The 19,357-nt window shown below is 37.1% G+C and overlaps 2 protein-coding genes across 2 annotated transcripts; both read right to left on the bottom strand.

Annotated features, from left to right (window-relative positions):
• Positions 1-5,886: 5,886 nt before the first annotated feature.
• Positions 5,887-7,244, bottom strand: LOC131319424 (GDSL esterase/lipase At5g03610-like). The gene is made up of 2 exons (XM_058349655.1): positions 6,908-7,244; positions 5,887-6,139 (listed from the first exon to the last, which is right to left on the bottom strand). Exons 1-2 carry the CDS (start codon positions 7,160-7,162, stop codon positions 5,912-5,914), a joined length of 483 nt encoding a protein of 160 aa, XP_058205638.1. The 5' UTR covers positions 7,163-7,244; the 3' UTR covers positions 5,887-5,911.
• A 5,724-nt stretch (positions 7,245-12,968) lies between these two features.
• LOC131319160 (GDSL esterase/lipase At5g03610-like) lies at positions 12,969-18,386 on the bottom strand. Its single transcript, XM_058349302.1, has 5 exons — positions 18,282-18,386; positions 17,644-17,862; positions 16,709-16,980; positions 13,668-13,965; positions 12,969-13,304 (listed from the first exon to the last, which is right to left on the bottom strand). Exons 1-5 carry the CDS (start codon positions 18,340-18,342, stop codon positions 13,093-13,095), a joined length of 1,062 nt encoding a protein of 353 aa, XP_058205285.1. The 5' UTR covers positions 18,343-18,386; the 3' UTR covers positions 12,969-13,092.
• Positions 18,387-19,357: the final 971 nt, after the last annotated feature.

Here is a 19,357-nt window from a genome sequence, read left to right as displayed (position 1 = left end):
CGAATGAAGCTTTTTCCGGTCTTTTTTTTTTGCTGATTTCTCACGAGCACTCTTAAAATCACGTTTTGAACACATTGAACGGTTCGGATTATTGAAATTCGATCAAAAAATGAGAGAAAAGGAGAGGTCCGCAACTTAATAAGGTAAGGGCGCCCTATACATATAGGGGAATGCTATGTACAAAGAAAACTTACCCCGAAAGTACCCCGAAAACAGTAATTAATGGTTGAGAATCACTTCGATGATTGGGTCACACATATCAAAGTGAATCTCAACCATTGATTGTTGTTTTCGGGGTATTTTCGGGATAATTTTCTTTGTCCCTAGCATTTCTGATATATATATAGTCTCTCATTTTCACTTTTCAGAGTAATTTTTTCCTTAATTCCAACGGACCCAAAAGGATAATATAATTATTTAAAAGAATAAACATAAAAAAATAAATACATACATACCCCTCCCTCTCTTTTATTTTGGGAATGCACGGATTGTTTAATAACCTAAATTCAGTACTTAAAATTTAATCAATTAAGTAATAAGTGATTCAGTATGTTTGATAACCATATTTTACATTACTTAACAAATTAAGTGTCACTTAAAATGTAGACTAAAAAGTTAAAAAAAAGAAGAAGTAGCTTTGAGCTACTTAATTCTAGCTGAATTCTATGTATTTGCATTCAACTACTATACCACCACCACAATCACTCCCACTACCACCACCACTCCCGCCATCACCTTCACCACTCCACCACCACCACTCTAGCCCACCACGCCACTACCACTACCACGCAGTCCACGCCGTTGCACAACCATCACTCAACTACTATCATTCACTGCCACCATTATACCACCATCACTCCATCGATCACCACTACTCCATCACTACATTACCACCACAATGCTACCATTGCACAACCATCACTCCACCGCCACCACCCCCATTACATCGCCACCACTCCACCACCACCATTCCCACCCTCATCACTCCCCCACCACCATTCCCACTCCATCCTTGCCCTCACCACTCCACCACCACCACCCCTCACTCCATCACCACAAACCCACCGCCACAATCACCACTCCACTATTACCATAAGTACATTGTGGCTATTAGTAAATTGAGAGAATCAAAACTCAAATTAATTCATAATTTTCTTAATTCAGTGCTTAATATGTTTATCAAACAACTTTTCAGCTTAAAAAATTCAAAATTCAACTTTCAGTATCAGTACTTAATTTTTCAGCTTTCAATTTTCAGTTTTATCAAACAACCCCTTAGTTTGTTACCACAAAAAAGAAGAAGGTTTAGTCGTCTCCCATTAAATGCATTCATTTACTTGATATCATCTCAAGGCAACGTAATAGCAACTTTTTTATAACCATTTACAAACACACAAACAAATACACACGCTTACTCCCAAGACATGCGCCCAAATGTCTTATTAGTGGTTGTAGATTTTTATAACTTTACAAAAAATTCTACGATCAGATTTTGAGATTTAGCTTTTAAAAGGCAGTGCGAATATTTATAAAAAATTATTGTATATTCTTCTAAAAAAGAGATTCTTAGAAGCTGAAAAATAATTTAACATCTGATTCTAGAGAAGTTAGGTTTCATATGTTTTTTTTGAACATAGATTTTTTGATTCCAAGCATCTTAAAAAAACTTGATTTTTCAACTTTTTACAAAAAACAGTAGCACCCTTTTCTGCACGAATTAATTACGTCATGATCCTAGTTATCAGTACTACGCAAGTTTTTAACCCCGTTGCTTAACTGGGTTATATTTTCATCCTTTTCCAGGTGATTTACGAGATTTGGTAGAGGAGAAATATATGACTTTCAAAAAATATTGGGGTAATTCAAATCGGAGATCACCCACCCAATCAAATAAAACTAATTCAGTTTCAATAACTATATATAAGTTCCAAGACCTCATGTTGTTGGTCGTCACCCCCAGGGGCCAAGACAGCACAGGCCCAGAGGGTCACGTGCCCATTTGGAATTTTATCCCCTATACTTTTTTTGTTCTTTTTGTTTGGGCCCGGCTATTTGCAATTGTGAATTTGTTATATGTAGTCAGTTTATAAGAAGGAATCCAAAAATTTCTTTTTATGAATCGGCTACATGTAACAAATTCGCAGTATACTTTTTTTGTTCTTTTTGTTTGGGCCCGGCTATTTGCAATTGTGAATTTGTTATATGTAGTCAGTTTATAAGAAGGAATCCAAAAATTTCTTTTTATGAATCGGCTACATGTAACAAATTCGCAGTTGTATTTAACAATACCCTTTTGTTTTTGGGTACAACCTACTAAATCACAGGCCCATAGGGCTTATCGTAGCGTGTTTTCAATCAAATCAATGAACCTCGTAAAGAATTAAATGGTTGTTTCAGGGAGATAAATAACAAATTGCTATTTTGTTTGATATGTTTGGTCCATCCAACTTATTTTCTAACTTTTCAAAACAAAAGTCGAACAATCAATTGCCGAACCGCAAGAATGATCATTGATTTATAAAAAGGTGCCACTCTAAATGAAATTCCTGACTCCTCGTATCCCCATTCCCAAAACACCACCATCCTTACCGAGTACGACTGCTTATACAAAAGCTTTCAGGGCTTCTCCCGCAATGCGGCTGGAGGTCCTAATCTGCAACTAAATCCGAAAAAGTGTTCATAGAGGAAATTAGTCCTCATGTGTGGATCGATTGATGACGATGGTAGTGTGTTTAGGAGGGAAACAACACACGTACAGGTTAATTCTTTCAAAGCTATGAGGTAGTCCTACGATTGGTCGCCCGCCGATGTTTTATCTTTACCGAGAGATGAGAAATTTAGGATGAACAATGCTTATACACCATGTGAGGTGTCACCATTGCATTGGTAAAATATGCTCATCTATATGACAAACAGGGCAAATCCTACCAATACAATGGGTACCCTAAATGTGATTTTCAATCACGATCACCAAAGCATCAGTGATTTAGGATGTGTTTGGTTTGCGTATTATTTTCCCATACAAGTGTAATGCACCATTTTAAAAAAAAAATTATTTTTTCATTTTAATTATTGGTATTGTTGTGGGCAATTCTTTGTCTTTTAGTTTTGAACAAACCATATCAGACCAAGGGAATCGACCAAAAAAGCAAGTGTGGGCAGCGGAACTAGAAAATGAAGCTTGTTTCCAAAAATATATTTAAAATTCAAGGTAGCAACTACTAGCCTTCAAGCGGATCAAAAAAAAAAAAACTACTAGCCTCCAAACTAGGGTTGCCAACGGATCGATTTTGGGTGGATTGATTCAGTTCCCAATTCGATCCGTTCGTGGCAGATTGCTATTTTCTCCATCCGCCACTTGTCCGTGAGTGCATGTCTGCTTTCTCTTTTTTCGCCGCTAAGGCATGAGCGAAAAATCAAAAGCTTAAGCGGTTGCGCGTGGGTGCCAGGACTTGTTGACGTTCAACATGTGTAGGTCAGAATGTCTCTTCTAACGAAATGATTGCGTGTGGCCCAAATGATAAAGCTGCAAAGAGGTAGTTTAATTACCTCATGATGTAATTAGCGGCTATTTGATTCAATTAAACATATTCAACGTCATCTTTAAGCCTTCGAATTGCAGCGTTATAGCAGATCTATGCGTCCAAACACCAATTCTAATATTCCTATGTGGGAGGAGATGACAAATTCAGTGTACGGTGTACCTCAACATTAGTTCTTACATGAGATAAGAAATATATATAGGATCCCAGTTAAGTTAACATCCTCCATCCATACAACCCAAGAGAATATAAGAGAACAATACAGGGGTATATAATCAAGAAGCCAACCTGCCGCCCAAGCCTTATTCAAAAAGTATTGAGAACTGCCAAACAAACTTGAACGAAAAAACATTTTTCCAAGGAGATAAAACTACTAGCAACGAGGGAACGTAATTAACTTGTTTCGAATTTGGCTTTCAAAGCAGAGAACACGGCAGGCCATCCGGCTTGCGTTTGATGCACCGTGTCCCAGAAGATTTTTTCTTTAGGGTTGTCACATAGTGTACGTGTACATCTTCTCTCCTTTCGCGTTTACGTTGGAACAGGAATAACCAGGTTTTGCGACGCAACATTGCTTTAATATTGGTTTCTCAAAGTTCACAGTAGCTCCTGCAGAGAAGTAATAGTTTGCTAAAGATGATAACGAAGGAAGGAAGGAAGAAAGAAAGAAGAAAACAGAATAAAACTACCTTTGCGATTGAGGACCGTAGTGAACGAGCCATAAATATCAAGGAGTGATGAAAAGGAACTAAATTAAAATTACCCGTGCGATTGAGGACTGAAGTGAACGCGTCGAAGAGATCGGCAAATGTGGCCTATTTAGTCGGCTAATGTATGGTTTTAGCGACTAAAAATTTTAGTCGTGGTTTCTATTTTAGTCGGTAAAGTTAATTTTTGCCGACTAAATATTTAGTCGGCAATAGTAATTGCATTATGGTGTCAAATGTAATTACGAAAAAATTAGGGGGTGTCACCAAAGTGGAAAATTTACATTTCCATTTTTGAAGTCTATTTGCCTTAGTCAATTCTTATGCTACAACATGGCACCTCCGGGTTTCAAACCAGAGACCTCCGGCCTTCAATTCATGCACAACTATCCACTCCACCATAGCTGTACTTCTGTCTACTTTTGGTAATAAAAATACTTATAGTATTTGGTTTTGTCTATTTTACCTTTAATTTTTAAATTTACTTTCTTTTTTTCTTTGATAAGCTTTTAAATTTACTTTTTTTTTATCTTCTTTAAATTTACTATCTTAAAAAAAAAAAAAAAACTCCTTACAGTAGTTCTTAATATTTTTTTAGGACTTACACACACTAAAAGAGAAATATTTCAATCACATGTTCACAGACATAACTTATTTCTCCAATGCGCAAATTAGAACATTATTTGATCGAGTTGCAAATTTTTTAGGTTTTTTTTTCCCGGTTAGAACCATCTTATCTTTGTTTTTATTAATATGATTTAAAAGATCATTCTTTACCGAGATTATAGTTGATTGTTTTTTATTAGACAATTGATTGCACAAAATACTATTTATTCTAATGAGTTCATGTCTCAATAAAGGGTTTTTTTTTTTATAAAGGGGTTTTTCTAAATCTGATCGAGCTGTAAATTTACGAGAACGAATTATTCACCAAGTGTAGCAAAATGAACAGTCTCGATCGTAATAATTTTCTCTTTGATCGTGTGGCTTCTGTAACATTATTTAGATAGACACTTGATCGGACACCAAAATTCTTTTAATTTAAGAATTTGCGTGCCGATAAACGGCTTTCCTTACCCGATCGAGCCAAAAATTTACGAAAATCTTATGATTAAGAAGGAAAAAAAATTGAACTGTTTCGATCGGGAAGGTTTCATCATGTGATCAATATCGTCGGAACAAATATTTCCTTTCCTAAAATTTTGTTTAAAAGAAAGGAAAAATTGATATTCGCCAACCAAATGTAAATTTTGTCGGCAAATATGTACTATTCTCTGCTAAATTATTTTGTCAGGAAATGTTTTCCATTTATTAATTTGTTAAATTTGGAAAAAAATTGATATTCGCCGACTAAATATAATTTTAGTCGGCAAATATTACTATTCCCTACTAAATAATTTAGTCGGGAAATGTTTTTCATTTATTCATTTTTAAATTAGGTGTAAAATTGATATTCACCGACCAAATTTATTTATTAGTCGGCAAACATTATTATTTTCCGACCAAATTTTGTTTTAGTCGGCAAACATTATTATTTCGCGACTAAATAATTTTAATCGGCAATTGTTCAATAATTGGCTACTAAAATAATTTTAGTCAGGAATTTTAGTCGGAAATTGTGTAATTTCTTGTAGTACTATGAATGCCCCCGAGTCCTTGCTCTCATTGTTGAGCTTTGCCACTGTTGGCCGCAACAACATGTTGTGGAATTTCGCGGCGGGTGTTTGAAGTTTCGTTGCACTGTTGGAAATTATTCAGGATGGTGACTCCGGGGAGGCATCCGAGGGGCTGCAGCGCCCCTACGGCTACTTTTCCCACTCCCATGTCGTGAATTCTTTTTAAGTTCACGGCAATTTGTTTGACTACACTGGCGATGAAGGCTGGCAAACCCTAGAGGGAAAAACCAGAGTAGTTCACTACAAGAGTACAAGCAGGAAAATTTAACGAGGACAATCAAAAATTAAAAATCACGAAGGAGGCAGATGAAAATTTCTACATTAAAGTCAAAACTCGCGTTTTCTCATACTTTTACGAGAAGTAAAAACACAGACATCAGTTTCGAAGAAAAATTATTAGAATTGCATACGAAAAAGAAAAAATGTCCATGCAATGATTTTTGTTCAATCAGTAAAACAATTCTCATTATTATAAAGATAAAATGAATTAGTCAGTACAAAAAGAAAAATAAAAGTAATGACATATTGTAGCTTTGAAGAGAAAGCAAGATTTTTTTACTGCTGCAAGAGGCATAAACAGAAATCATTACAAAAAGAAAAGAACCAGCTGGATCAGGGTCCTACTCTCGTGTCAATTGAAGATTGTTGGCACAGGGTGACAGAGCCGGCTCAGGGGTAAGCCTAACAAGCCCTCAGACCTTGACCCGGATCAAATTCGAGATCCAAAAGAGGAGAGATTCAGATTGAACACCACGCCACGGTATCCAACATTTTGATGTCAAGCTAACTGCGCTGTCAACAATTTCATATTGTAGAAAGAAGTTGCAAGGTTGAAGTGGACATATATGTCGCTATCGGTAGCCCTTTACGACGTATGTTTCTTTATATATCATTAATACTATTCTATGGTGCTACAAATTCCAGTGTGTAAGCTCCAGTACTGTTATATTGTTTGTACGAATATATGCATATGTAAATTTACCTTGGCAGATCCACCTTTGGCGTAGTAAGTACTGTAGTCATTCCCGGCGACGCTAACATAGCGCAAGGAGGATTGAAGGCCCGATTTCGCATAGACCGATTGATTGACGAGGTTTTGCAAGAAATCAATCTGGGTAGTCTTGTTTGGTGCCGAAACCAAAGTATCGAAAACACCGGTGCCTCCGAATGCAAAATTCAAGCCGTAGCTCGCATGTTTTGGTGCATGTTTCCTCATGACGAACGGTACCGGAGACATCAATCCCAAATACTCGGCTGCATATGCACGTGATATAAAAATATGTAGAAAATTTGAAAAAAAATCCACAGCTAAAGGTAAAGTTGTGTGATTAGAAGAAAATAAATAAAATGTAAGAGTATAAGAATAGTTTTATGGTGACTACTGTTAAAAAAAAAGTCGATTTTTTGGGATTTGTCTTAGATATTTTTAAAAATATTTGGGTAAAAATCATAATGTTTTACTTTTTCGATTCCTCTCATCGAAACAAATTAAGAATTCACAAAAGTTTATCGCAAAACGAACAAACGTGCTTAAAATTTGAATGGAGCAAAAAGAAAAAAGTCCGAAAAAGTCCAAAAATCTCTTGTTGTATGAACTTTTCTTGTTATTGTCACGATCAAATCTTCCAATATTTAATTACTTTGACCTGTGATAAAAAAAAATAAAAAAATTACTTCGACTTTTCACTGTAATTTATTTGACCCTTTTGCATGTTAACCGCAACTTTTTACCTATATATACACTACATACACTCATTCACAGTGACACACACATTGGTTATATATGTACATACAAATTGAGAGAGAGAGAGAGAGAGGATCGGTGAGGATAAGACCGTCAGAGAACCGGCCGTCGGGTTTGCCGGGAAAGGTGATGCCATAGGGAACCTTCCAACACATAGCTGATTTGACGCTATTGCTAGTATCAACACATGAGTCCCCGAATACAAAAAGCTTTTATGGGGTGAAAATCGCATATACTCGGTAACCCGGATGCTTGTGGAGGTGATCATAAGAACCTCGTGTGCCTTGAATTTCCATACATTTAGATGTACAAAGCTGGTTAGCAACATGAATATGTTTATTTACTAAAAATTAAGGGCAAGGGGGGTAATTGAGGCCACGTTCTAGCGTATTTCATTGTCTCGAGTAATGCTACGATGACAACATTTGATGACCATGTTAGGATTCATCATTCTGGTGGTGGGAAGAAACATGACAAGTGGAGCCTATTCCTCTAACTAAAAACAACTCAACTCGCATGCATGATATTTAAAATATGGTCACGAAATGTGAAGAGAGGGTGGTAGAAAGAAGCAAAATACGTTATGTTCATTCCTGTTAAAGCATCAAATTCCAAATCAATTGGCTAAGAGTGGAGAGGCTGCCCAGACTCATATACTAGTTTTGGAGGAGATAATTAATCAATGTGGGATAAATCCCAACATTCCCCCGCACATGCGATCCCTAACTCGCACGTGGAGGGGTAATAACGGTGCATTTATGGCACAAACAAGGGGGAAGAAATTATCCGAAACTCTAGCTTTTGATACCATGTTAAAGCATCAAACTCCAAACCAATTGGCTAAGAGTGAAGAGGCCGCCCAGGCTCATATACTAGTTTTGGAGAAGATAATTAACCAATGTGAGACAAATCCCAACAATTCCGGCGGTGGGAAGAAAAATGACAAGAGGGGTTGCAGCGGTTGCTTTATCCTCTTCTTTAGATAAGATCTTAGGCATCGGTTATATATGGTGATGAGGAAGTTATAATAAATAGAATCATGATTATAGAAGCTGAAGATGACGAAAGGACCAATGTTCAGGCTACTCAAAAGGATGATTGATTCTTATGTGTTTCTTAGGCTGTTGAAAAATAAAGGGCAAATTTTTGTAGTCGTCCCTCTAGTTTTACGGTTGTCTCAATTTCGTTCCTCTAGTTTCAATTGTCTCAATTTCATACCTGTAGTTTGTTTTACGTTCCAAATTGGTAAAATCGTTAACACCGTTAATAAAACTAATGGAAAAATATGATTAAAAAATTAAATGCTCCAATTTTCAATCCGGTTGAACCAGTGCGAAGATTTTATTTTTTTTAATCATTTTATCCTAGATGGTCATAATGAATTTTTGGCTCTAAGGCCTTTCAACGAGACCCGAAGACTCCTTATTTAGTTTTAGGGCTCTCTTAGGGTGCTCATTGAAAGCCTTAGAGCCAAAAATCCATTATGATCATTTAAGATAAAATGATCAGAAAAATAAGATCTTCGCACTGGTTCAAACAGATTAAAAATTGGAACACTTAATTTTTTAATATATAAACGGTGTAAAAAAGTGTTTCAATTTTCAATCCGTTTTAACTTTTAAGTACACCAAATAAGAGACATATATTGGGCCAGAAGTTATTGCTAGAGAGAGAGAGAGAGAGAGAGAGAGAGAGAGGATGCTCTACTTTTTGGCCAAGAAAGCCGTATCGAACTTGTAAATGGTTTGTAAAGTCAATATAAGAATTTTAAAAGCATATTTGGCAGAGAAAATGCTACAAAATGTGCAAAAGTAAATTTTTTTGTCAATTTAAACAAAGTAACTAACAATTTTACTTTAGTCCATAGTAGAATGGGTGCAAGTGTTTACAAATATAGTTGAGGGGGTGTCTCTGCAATTCACTCAAAGTATAAGGAGTTTAAGTGAAAATTTCCCATTATTTTTGATAAACAACAAAGGACATGAAGAGGAATTTCACACACTTTTAATTTATCGAATAACAAAATGAATTCCCAAGGAGGGTCACATCCTTATTTTTATTGATAGAGAAATTCTTAGTATTTAGGTAGGAATCAAACTAGGTAATAAATATTTAAATGAAAACTAATGTATAATTAGATCTTGCCAAATCTAGAGAGGGAACAAATCATGCCAAAAAACAGATGGCATGAAAGAAAAGAAAATTCTAAACTATCAAATGTGTTCCTGTAAAGAAACAATACCATAGTTAACGAAAAATCTCATCGATGGTTCTTCTTTCATTTGTGTGCTTGTCAAAACTTTCAGTAAAATCAGTGGCAATCTGTTTTATATCACCTTGAAAATGCGTTTTCTGAGGGTATAGTAATTGGAATCGTCACCTGCATATTTTCAAGATCACATTCGATTATCATAGATATCTTCCCCGTGCATCACACTAGTACAAAATTAAAATGCATGTGCGGTATAAGCAGACTCGGGGGAGTTGTTGCACCAAGCGTGTTGTCCTCCGTGTTGTGCTGCAGGGGAGGATATATACAAGCTGTTAGGCCATGAGGGCCCTGTTTGGTGCTGCCCCTTTATTCCCGTTTCAGATTTTTGGGACAATAAACCAGCTCACCTAGAACAGGTTCCTTCTAATTAATGCTAGAACAGGTTACTTCTAATTGGTGAATTGGTAAATGGGTAGGAAAACAAGCAGCTCACCTAGAACAGGTTCCTTCTAATGCTTTCTCAATGAACTGATTTCGTGGATAGAACAATTAGTTGTAGTGCTCTTGGATTGAAATCAAGAACTTGTACCATTCTTCTTCATCTTCATTTTTATTTTTTTTATTTTTGATCCGCTTGTACCATTCTTCTTCCATACAAAATTGTTCAAAGCAGTGGTTGGTTTGTTTGTAGTTTGTACAGATTTGGTTACTTACGGATTTGTTTCCTACGACTTTGATTGAGTGAGATTTGATCTGGGTTCTTCCAGATTTTGGCTAAAGGATCGATTTTTGGGGTCTGAGGAATAGTTTGTGCTGGTCTGGGGGTTTATTGATTTTAATTAGGGAGAGATTTTAGTGTTTATTGTCCCAAAAATTTGAAATGGGAACAAAGGGGCAGCACCAAACAAGGCCCTCATGGGCTAACAGCTTGTATCCTCCCCAGCCCCAAAACGATGTCATCTCCAAAACGACGTCATTTTGGGGCACAACACCAAGGACAACACGCTTGGACACCTCCCCCGAATCCAGTATAAACGCGGGTGTATCAGGATTTGTCGATATCCAACGATTGCAAGCGTGAATGCCTCGATCTGACTTCATTTGTAATGCGATTACGTGTGACCCAAAAGGTGAGGCCACAATGTTTGTTCGTGTTTTTGCCACAACGAAGTGGACTCAGAATTTTTCAACTGTGTGAGAAAAAGTAGCAAGAAATGTCTGGCCGGTAATACTTTTTGTGATGGGTTCCATGCGGACCCTCTTTTGTAGAGTCTATCCGCTCCAGGCTCTTTTTAAATATGCATACAATTTTGTCCTTATCTTGAACTTTTGGAAATGTGACTTTTTGGGGTGTGAACCTCACTGGGCCACTGCCTTCCCCTTTAAATAAGGATTAGTGTTTGTCCGTGCTTACGGTACTACGCAACCCGGTTGCAACTGTCCGTCAAACATGGGTAGAGACACTATTATATCACAAAGAAACAGAAATGTAAAGAAATATTTTGAAATGGCGACGGGGACGAAAGTCCAATTCTTGGCGGGGGGAGTGACGTCGTTGGAGAGAGAGAGAGAGAGATGAAAAAATGGTGCAATGGGTTTTCAAATATATAAATGTTTTGGAATGTGCAAATTGGTGGCTGCTACGGCAAAAGTGATTTGATGGCAGTTTTGTAATATACGTAAAAAAACATGGGCACTTTAATTTCTTGGAGAGAATGCATTGCTAGCCCTTGAATTAAATGAATCTCAACTCTTGGATCAACTTGTATTTGTGTTTGTGTAGTCCTCACACCTTTGTGTTTTACTTAGGTAGATGAAAAACCACTTTAATTGGGCCACACTTGGTTTTCCACTGCCTTCAGAAAAATAAAAGGGAAAAGGACGGTCCATGACGTGTTTTGATAATTAATACCCGTCAGGAACAAGTTAAGAACATTTGTTAATGCTGAAAATGTCCTTGGCAGGTATTAATTATCAAAACACGTCATTGGCTGTCATTTTCCCAAAATAAAATAACCTCCTGGCCCGTCAAATTTAATTAAAACGGGCTAATTACTAATGAAGATTATTCGGTACATTTTGATTCACTTGGATTTTAATTAGTTGGGCCTTGCTTCAAATCATACAATTAATGCGATCCATTAATTTTTAGCCCAAGAAGTTTGTAAATATCAGCCCAATTTAATTGATATATAATCAAATATCCCTTCAGCGCTGACCCAAGATTTAATATTAAAACGGGTTTAAACAAAGGGTTACATTGTAAATTTAAAGAGTTACATTTGAGGCATGAATCACATTTATACATAAGCTTAACTGCTTAAGAGAGAGAGGGTCTTGAATTATTTTTGTGCTATCAAAAGCGATCCATCACGTGTTTTTCTTTAATCTTTGTAATTTCTTTTAAACGATTAATGAAATAATTATTTTCGCCTTTCAAAAAAAACACAAAGGTTTTAAATGAAAGTTGTGACATAAGTGAAGAAAGAGGCAAACAGCTAGTGCATCCTAACTAAGTTAGCATCCTCGATCCATATATACAACCCAAAACAATATAAGAGCATCTCTAGTCTTGGCCCATTTTAAGACTCAAATTTAATAATGGGACAAAAATCACAAAAATTTCTCTCTACTAAAAATTACGGGCCGGTCTCCCTTTTTTGGTGGACTTCCCATGCACTCCAGCCCAATTTTAAAAAGAACCAACAAGGACGGCCCGTTGTAGAGGTAACTAGACTTAGATGTAAATTAAAACATGATTAATACTTAATGGAAATTTTACACAACTCCTTAAGACCGGCCGGTAAATCTCTCCTCAAATCCTTGACTCAAACCCTTCCCTATTTTGGGTTTTACCTATTTTTTTGCCCAAATTTGAGACAACTTTTGCCTTGACCAATTTCTCTAACGGCTAGTTAGATAGAGAGAAAGAGGGAGATGTGTAAAATTTGGGTTTGATGGTTGGAGATGTGTCTACCCAAAATGAATTTTTACCCAAAATTTGACTCAAATTTGAGAAAAAATATGGGTGAAGGCTAGAGATGCGTATGCTCTAAGAGAACAAAACAGGGGTTATCACGAAGCCAACCCCATTGCCCAAGCCTTATTCAAAAAGTGCTAAGAATTGCTAAACGATGAAAACATTTTTTTCCAAACTCAATAATGAAGGAGATCATAAACCTACCAGCGGCGATCGAGGGAACGTAACTAATTAACTTGTTTCGAATTCGGATTTCAAATCAGAGAACACAGCGCGCCATCCGGATTGTGATGGATGAAACGTGTCCCAGAAGAATGTAGCTTTAGGGTTGTCACATAAGGTATACATCTTCCCTCCGTCTGCGTCTACGCTCCCGCAAGAATAAAGAGTTTGGGTAGGCGTACAACATGGCGTCAGTAGGTTCCGAAACTTCGCATTGGATTCTGCAGTGGAAAGAAGTTCAGATATCAATTAGTGACAAATCTTTAATTAACGACTAAACAATCGAGTTCAGATTTTTGGACATGTCACTGTTCTTGTTGATGGTCGCGCTACGATCGTCTTCTAGATCCATGTGAATGGATCAAATCTCCTTTTTACATTACTCTCTTGAACTGAAGTGACAAGTTTGATTTAAATTGACAGATATCTTTTAAAAAAGTTGAATCTGTAAAGTGCCTTGATTGTGATCTTTAATAGGTTGAATTCTCCAAATTAAACAAATAAAATTGTGACCGAGAAGTAATACTTTACTAGAGAAGAAAGCTAAGGAAGAATGAGATCAGAGAACAGATCAGTAAAACCACCTTTGTGATTGAGGACGTTATTGAACGAGCCATAAAGATCAAGGACGATGAATGCCCCCGAGTCGTTGCTCTCACTGTTGAGTTCTGCCACGGCTTGCCGAAGCAAAGTATTGTGGAGCTTCACGAAGTCATTGTAGGTTCCATTGCAATGTCGGAAAGAATTCTGGGCGGTGAGGCCGGGAAGGCATCCGAGGGGCTGCAGCGCCCCGATGGCCACTTTTCCCACTCCCATGTTGCGAATTCTTTTCAAGTTTACGGCAATTTGCTTGACCACACGGGCGATGAAGGTTGGCAAACCCTAGAAAGAGAAATGGAGTTGTTCAATACATTAATGACCTGCTAATTAATCAACAATTTCATATCCATAATGTACGCAGACGCTTCACTTGTACATGAAATTATACAAAAGTGGAGTGCGAAAATCAATTTCCAATTTAATATCCCTATACATAATTAGTTTTTTTTTTTTTGCTCGGCAAATGAAACTTTTTATAGAAACTCGAAAGGGTACATCGAGGTTAGAACAAGACAAACGAAAACAGTGACTAGCCCATCCAACAAAAAGTTAGACAGCCACTACACCTCAACAAAAACTACAATTTGAGCTTACGAATACCGTCAAGAAACAATTTAAACTCCTCCACCAAATAAATTTTGATTCCGAACTTGGTCTTCATCCACAATGCGACTCTAGTTTTCACCAATTCTCCTACTACCTCAACACTCAAATTTGCATTGTTAAAGACGAGGTCATTCCGGGCTAGCCACAAAGACCACAAAGTGGCATAGAAAGACACTTCCCATATATTTTTCTCCAAATTCCTAAACCCGCTGTCAAACCACCATATAGCTAAATTTGCCAACGAATCAGGACAAACCCACGGAACATGCCACCAATCCAGAATTAGAGACCAAATATTCCAAGAGAATATACAGTGCAAGAAAAGATGATCAGGAGTTTCGAGATGCAAGGAACACAAAGGATAGGAAACTGTTTGGCCCTCTTGAATGATATTCCTATTGAAGAGCACTGATCGTGTTGGGGACCTATTTTTCCACAGTGAGCCCAAGAGTTGGTTCCGAGAATGACCAATCTCTTCCCATTGGTGGTAAACTGACTTGGAAGAAAAACGTTTATCGGTAGTCCAATTCCATTGAAGCACATCCCTCTTGGTCTTATCAAGTGTTACCAAAGCCAGTCTTAGATGTAATTCCTCAGATAGGTTAGTCTCCCACACATTCAACCACCTTTTTCTAAATTGTAGCTTCCATTGCATATTCCCTGACCTTTCCTTCACTGAGCTCACCGTGTCCTCTCTTTGGTTAGAGATTAGGAATAGTCTAGGGAAAGCTTCTTTGAGTGTCCTGTCCCCTAGCCAAATGTGGTTCCAAAAGGAAGTGTCTTGCCCAGAATGGACTTGAACCCGAAATCCCTCAGTAAGGACCGAACCAATACTAGAAGATGGGTCTGTCAAAGAACAAATATCTCTCCAAATGTTGGAGATACGGCCCGATCTCGGTAAAGAAGGTAACCACGTTCTTTTGTCCAGATTATACTTCCCTCTAATAACTTTGACCCAAAGAGAGTCTTTGTCCTCGTTAAATCGCCACCACCATCTGGACAGCAAGGCAAGGTTTTGTTGAATCACCCTCTTAACTCCCAAACCACCAAATTCCTTTTTCTTTGCTACCGTTTCCCATTTCAGCAAATGAACCTTCCTCTTCTCCAATGTATCCCCCCAGAAAAATTGTTTTTGGAGCTTCTCTATAGCCTTTGCCACAGCCACGGGTATCTTGAACATTGACATGAAATAGGTTGGCAGGTTAGTGAAAGATGAGTTAATAAGGGTGAGTCTCCCACCCGTAGAATTGATTTTCCTTCTCCATATAGTTAACCTCTGCTCCATTTTATCTAAAACTGGTTTCCAAGTTTTGATCCTTCTCGGATTAGCTCCCAAGGGAAGCCCAAGATACTTAATTGGCAGCACTTCAACCTTACACCCCATAACATGAGCAAGGGATAACACATCCGTCTGTGGAATATTAACTCCACATAATTAACGAATTCTTGAAATAATTGATTTTCAGTCCTAACATGAGTTGAAAATATCTAAGGATCCTTTTAATATTGGCCATTTCCTCTCTATCATTGTTGCAAAAAAGGATAGTATCATCAGCAAATTGGAGGTGGGAAACTAAAACCCCATTGGTCCCAATCCTGACTCCTTTAATTATATTTCGCTCCTTAGCTCTAACCAGCAAAATATTAAGAGCTTCCACCACAATGTTGAAAAGAAAAGGGGACAATGGGTCCCCTTGCCTAAGACCTTTTTGCGTTTTAAACTCTTTAGATGCAGAGCCATTGATCAATACAGACATAGACACCGAGAAGCAACACTCCTTGATCCATTTACACCACTTCTCCCCGAACCCCAATTTTAAGAGCAGATCAAGCAAAAATTCCCAGTTAACACAATCATATGCTCTTTCAAAATCGATTTTCAAAAGTAGACCACCGTGGCTTCCATTCTTCCAACTATGGATAGCCTCATTCGCTATCAAGACCCCATCCAAAATTTGTTTCCCTCCAATAAAAGCAGCTTGAGACTCACCAATAATTGAAGGTAAATGGGATTAGTTGACTGGCGAAATATTTCATTGGACTAATTTGTTTTAATAAGTCTCCTGTTGTGAACACCCTTTTATACAGTACGAGATTTTCCTTTCATTTTTCTTGGTAAAAGATAAGTTCTTATGGGGACAGCTATATAGAATAATATACATAGTGAAATGCATGTGAATAGAATTGCAATCAACTACTAAAACTACATATATGCTTATATAGAGCTACTATATAATCACAAAAATATCGATCACAGTGCTCTCTTCATCTAGCCTAGCAGTTCTGTAAACGCACAAGATATTTTTCCGTGAATTGACCCAGAATGGTGAAAGTACATACACGATGAAAGAAATCCGGTGATGCATAGTATGTTTAATTAATCTAGTGTCGCATCATAAGTATGCATACGTAAATTTACCTCGTTAGAGCCACCTTCGGCGAGGTAAGTGACGTAGTCATTCCCGGCATTGCTAACCAGACTCAAGGAGGATTCAAGGTCCATTTTTGTGTACACGGATTTCTTGACAAGGTTTTGTAAGAAATCAATCTGGGTAGTCATGTTCGGTTCCGAAACCAAAGTATCGAAAACACCGGTCCCTCCGAATGCAAAATTCATCCCATAGCTCGCCAGTTTTGGTGCATTTTTCCTCAGCACGTACGGTATTGGAGACTTCAATCCTAAATACTTGGCTTCACATGCGCCATATAGAAACAGAAAATTAATAAATCCACAGATAAAAGAAAGTTGCGTGGATTAGAATCTAAAAGAAGACAAAATTATGTCTGGATGCGTCTATTGTGGGCTCCACCGTGTGTTCATTATGATAATTTGAACCGTCAATCTTGTAGAACTCGCCAAATTACTAGAGTTTTCATGCAAAAAAATCAGCTTTATCGAAAATTTTTAGGTATATTAGAAATTAAATTTTAGATTATAAAACGGACGGCCATGCTCATTTTAACTTAAAAAATATTGACAGAATCTAGGCCGTCCATTTTATAATAAAAAATTCAATGATATACTTATGAATGTCCGATAAGACTATTTTTTTGCATAAATATACTATTTTTCAAGCTCTACATGATGAATGACTCAAATTATTTCAATAAACACACGGCAGGCTGCACAATTGGTGGTTGCGGTTTGGGTTTCTGCCTCATATTAACTCACTCTCTTTTATCGTGGACCACAGTCTTGTACAGATTTGACCTGGGAAGAGGTTATGTTTGTTTTTTATGGCATGGGCCGACACATGTATATACAGAGAGAGAGAGAGAGAGAGAGAGAGAGAGAGAGAGAGAGAGAGAGAGAGAGAGAGAGAGAGAGAGAGAGATATGGGCAAGAGGGTGTACCAAGAAAATCAGTGAGGACACGACCGTCAGAGTAACGTCCGTCAGGTTTGCCTGGAGAGGTGATGCCGTAGGGAACCTCCCAAGAGCGAGCTGTTGATTTGTCGCCGTTGCCAGTATCGACATACGAGTCCCCAAATACGAAAAGCTTTTCTGGGTGAAATCCGTTTATACCATGATGCCTGAGGTGATCAGAAGAACCAGCTTGCACGCCTGGAATTCCTATACAATACATATTCAAAGCATGTTAGCAACAATGAATTTCGCTTTTTGGACGCTTTTTTTTATATTTATATATTACATTCAACCCTTCGTTAGATTCTCGTCCCTGCCCCAAATTGATACACTATTTGTTAAGTTTTCTAGAATAAAATCATAAAAAAAACAAGTCATGTTTTGTTGGAGTTTTGCAATATATCGAAGTGTTTTTTCAAATGAACATTATTCTATAATTAAATACGAAAAGCTCGTTAGATTCATGTTTTCTGTAATTTATAGTATTTCGGTTGTTCTTTCGAATGAATAAACATGTTGAGAGAAATTTCTAAAATTTTGTTTCCGCTAAACAGAATATTACTCTAATTGTGAAAATTGTGAGTGTGTTTTCTCAAAACAGTATTCCGAATGCTTTCTATCAATACCTGAGAGAAGACGGAGGAGGAAGCAGGAGGAGAAGAAGAGGATGACATTTTTTTTCTCCATGAGAGAGAGAGAGAGAGAGAGAGAGAGAGAGAGAGAGAGAGAGAGAGAGATGATGGAGGACTAAAGACAACGTGACTACTTTATATATATGAGAGTCCAAAAAAACATTATGTGCATGCGAAAGTCCAAAAGAATACTTGCCCAAAAAGAAGTCCAAAAGAAAATAATTGAGGGCAGCGATGAGGACAACATAACAACTACTCCAAAGTTGGACGGATTTTAAAGATTTCCTTGATGGAGTTAAAAAGGTGAAATTGTGATATGTGTTTGAAGTGTGTCAGGTGATCCGTTCAACTCGCTATTGAATGCTTATTTTTAGTGTTTCTCCCTTTCTTCTTCTTTGTCTGATCTCGTAAGCGTCATGTGCTTTCGATGTTCCCCCTCGATGTAACCTTTCAAGATTTTTAAAATTTCTTTTGCCGAGAAAAAAAAAAATCAACTACTCCATATTTTGTACTCTATTAAAATCGCACTATCCAATTTACCGTGTACAATCTTTTATCTACACTCCTATTAACTAATTCAATCTGAAATCTCTTTTTTGGATTTATTTATTTTTAGCTAAGGGAAATGATAATGCTAAAACTATTTTTGTTAATGCCAAACTCTAGTGTACAAAAGGCTTGTACTATTTGCAATGTACAAAATTTTTATGCACCGAAGTTTTGTCACCAACAAAAATGATTTTGACATTATTATTTCCAAAAAAAAAATTGACAGAAGATAAATTTCACACTTTAAAATTTGATTACGTAACAAACACTCAAAGTTTAGTCTATTCTAGACTCAAAAGTACTAGTATGATAGAAGCAGCAAATGTTTTTGGTGAAGCCCCTATTGGACCAGAGTTGACAGAATTTCAGATTCCAGAACTACCCTTAGGTGGCGTTCCAATTTTGCCCCTTAAAAATAATAGACTTACTGAAATAAAAAATATGCAATATGGATCTTGATCGATTAGATCTATCAAACCTTGCAAGAAAACTTGAAAAATTATTTTCATAAACCTATTATT

The sequence above is a fragment of the Rhododendron vialii genome, chromosome 3a (assembly GCF_030253575.1).
Source record: "Rhododendron vialii isolate Sample 1 chromosome 3a, ASM3025357v1".
Classification (NCBI taxonomy): domain Eukaryota; kingdom Viridiplantae; phylum Streptophyta; class Magnoliopsida; order Ericales; family Ericaceae; genus Rhododendron; species Rhododendron vialii.
Note: the sequence above shows the minus strand (reverse complement) of the source record. Positions and strands in the feature narration are given on the sequence as shown.

Coding starts and splice junctions, on each gene's coding strand:
- LOC131319160 (XM_058349302.1), bottom strand. CDS start 18,342: ATGGAGAAAAAAAATGTCATCCTCTTCTTCTCCTCCTGCTTCCTCCTC. Junction 16,981..17,643: donor TGTCCTCACTGATTTTCTTG/GTACACCCTCTT, acceptor GCGCATGTGAAG/CCAAGTATTTAGGATTGAAG. Junction 13,305..13,667: donor TAACGTCCTCAATCACAAAG/GTGGTTTTACTG, acceptor TTTCCACTGCAG/AATCCAATGCGAAGTTTCGG.
- LOC131319424 (XM_058349655.1), bottom strand. CDS start 7,162: ATGTCTCCGGTACCGTTCGTCATGAGGAAACATGCACCAAAACATGCG. Junction 6,140..6,907: donor CCAAAGGTGGATCTGCCAAG/GTAAATTTACAT, acceptor TTTTCCCTCTAG/GGTTTGCCAGCCTTCATCGC.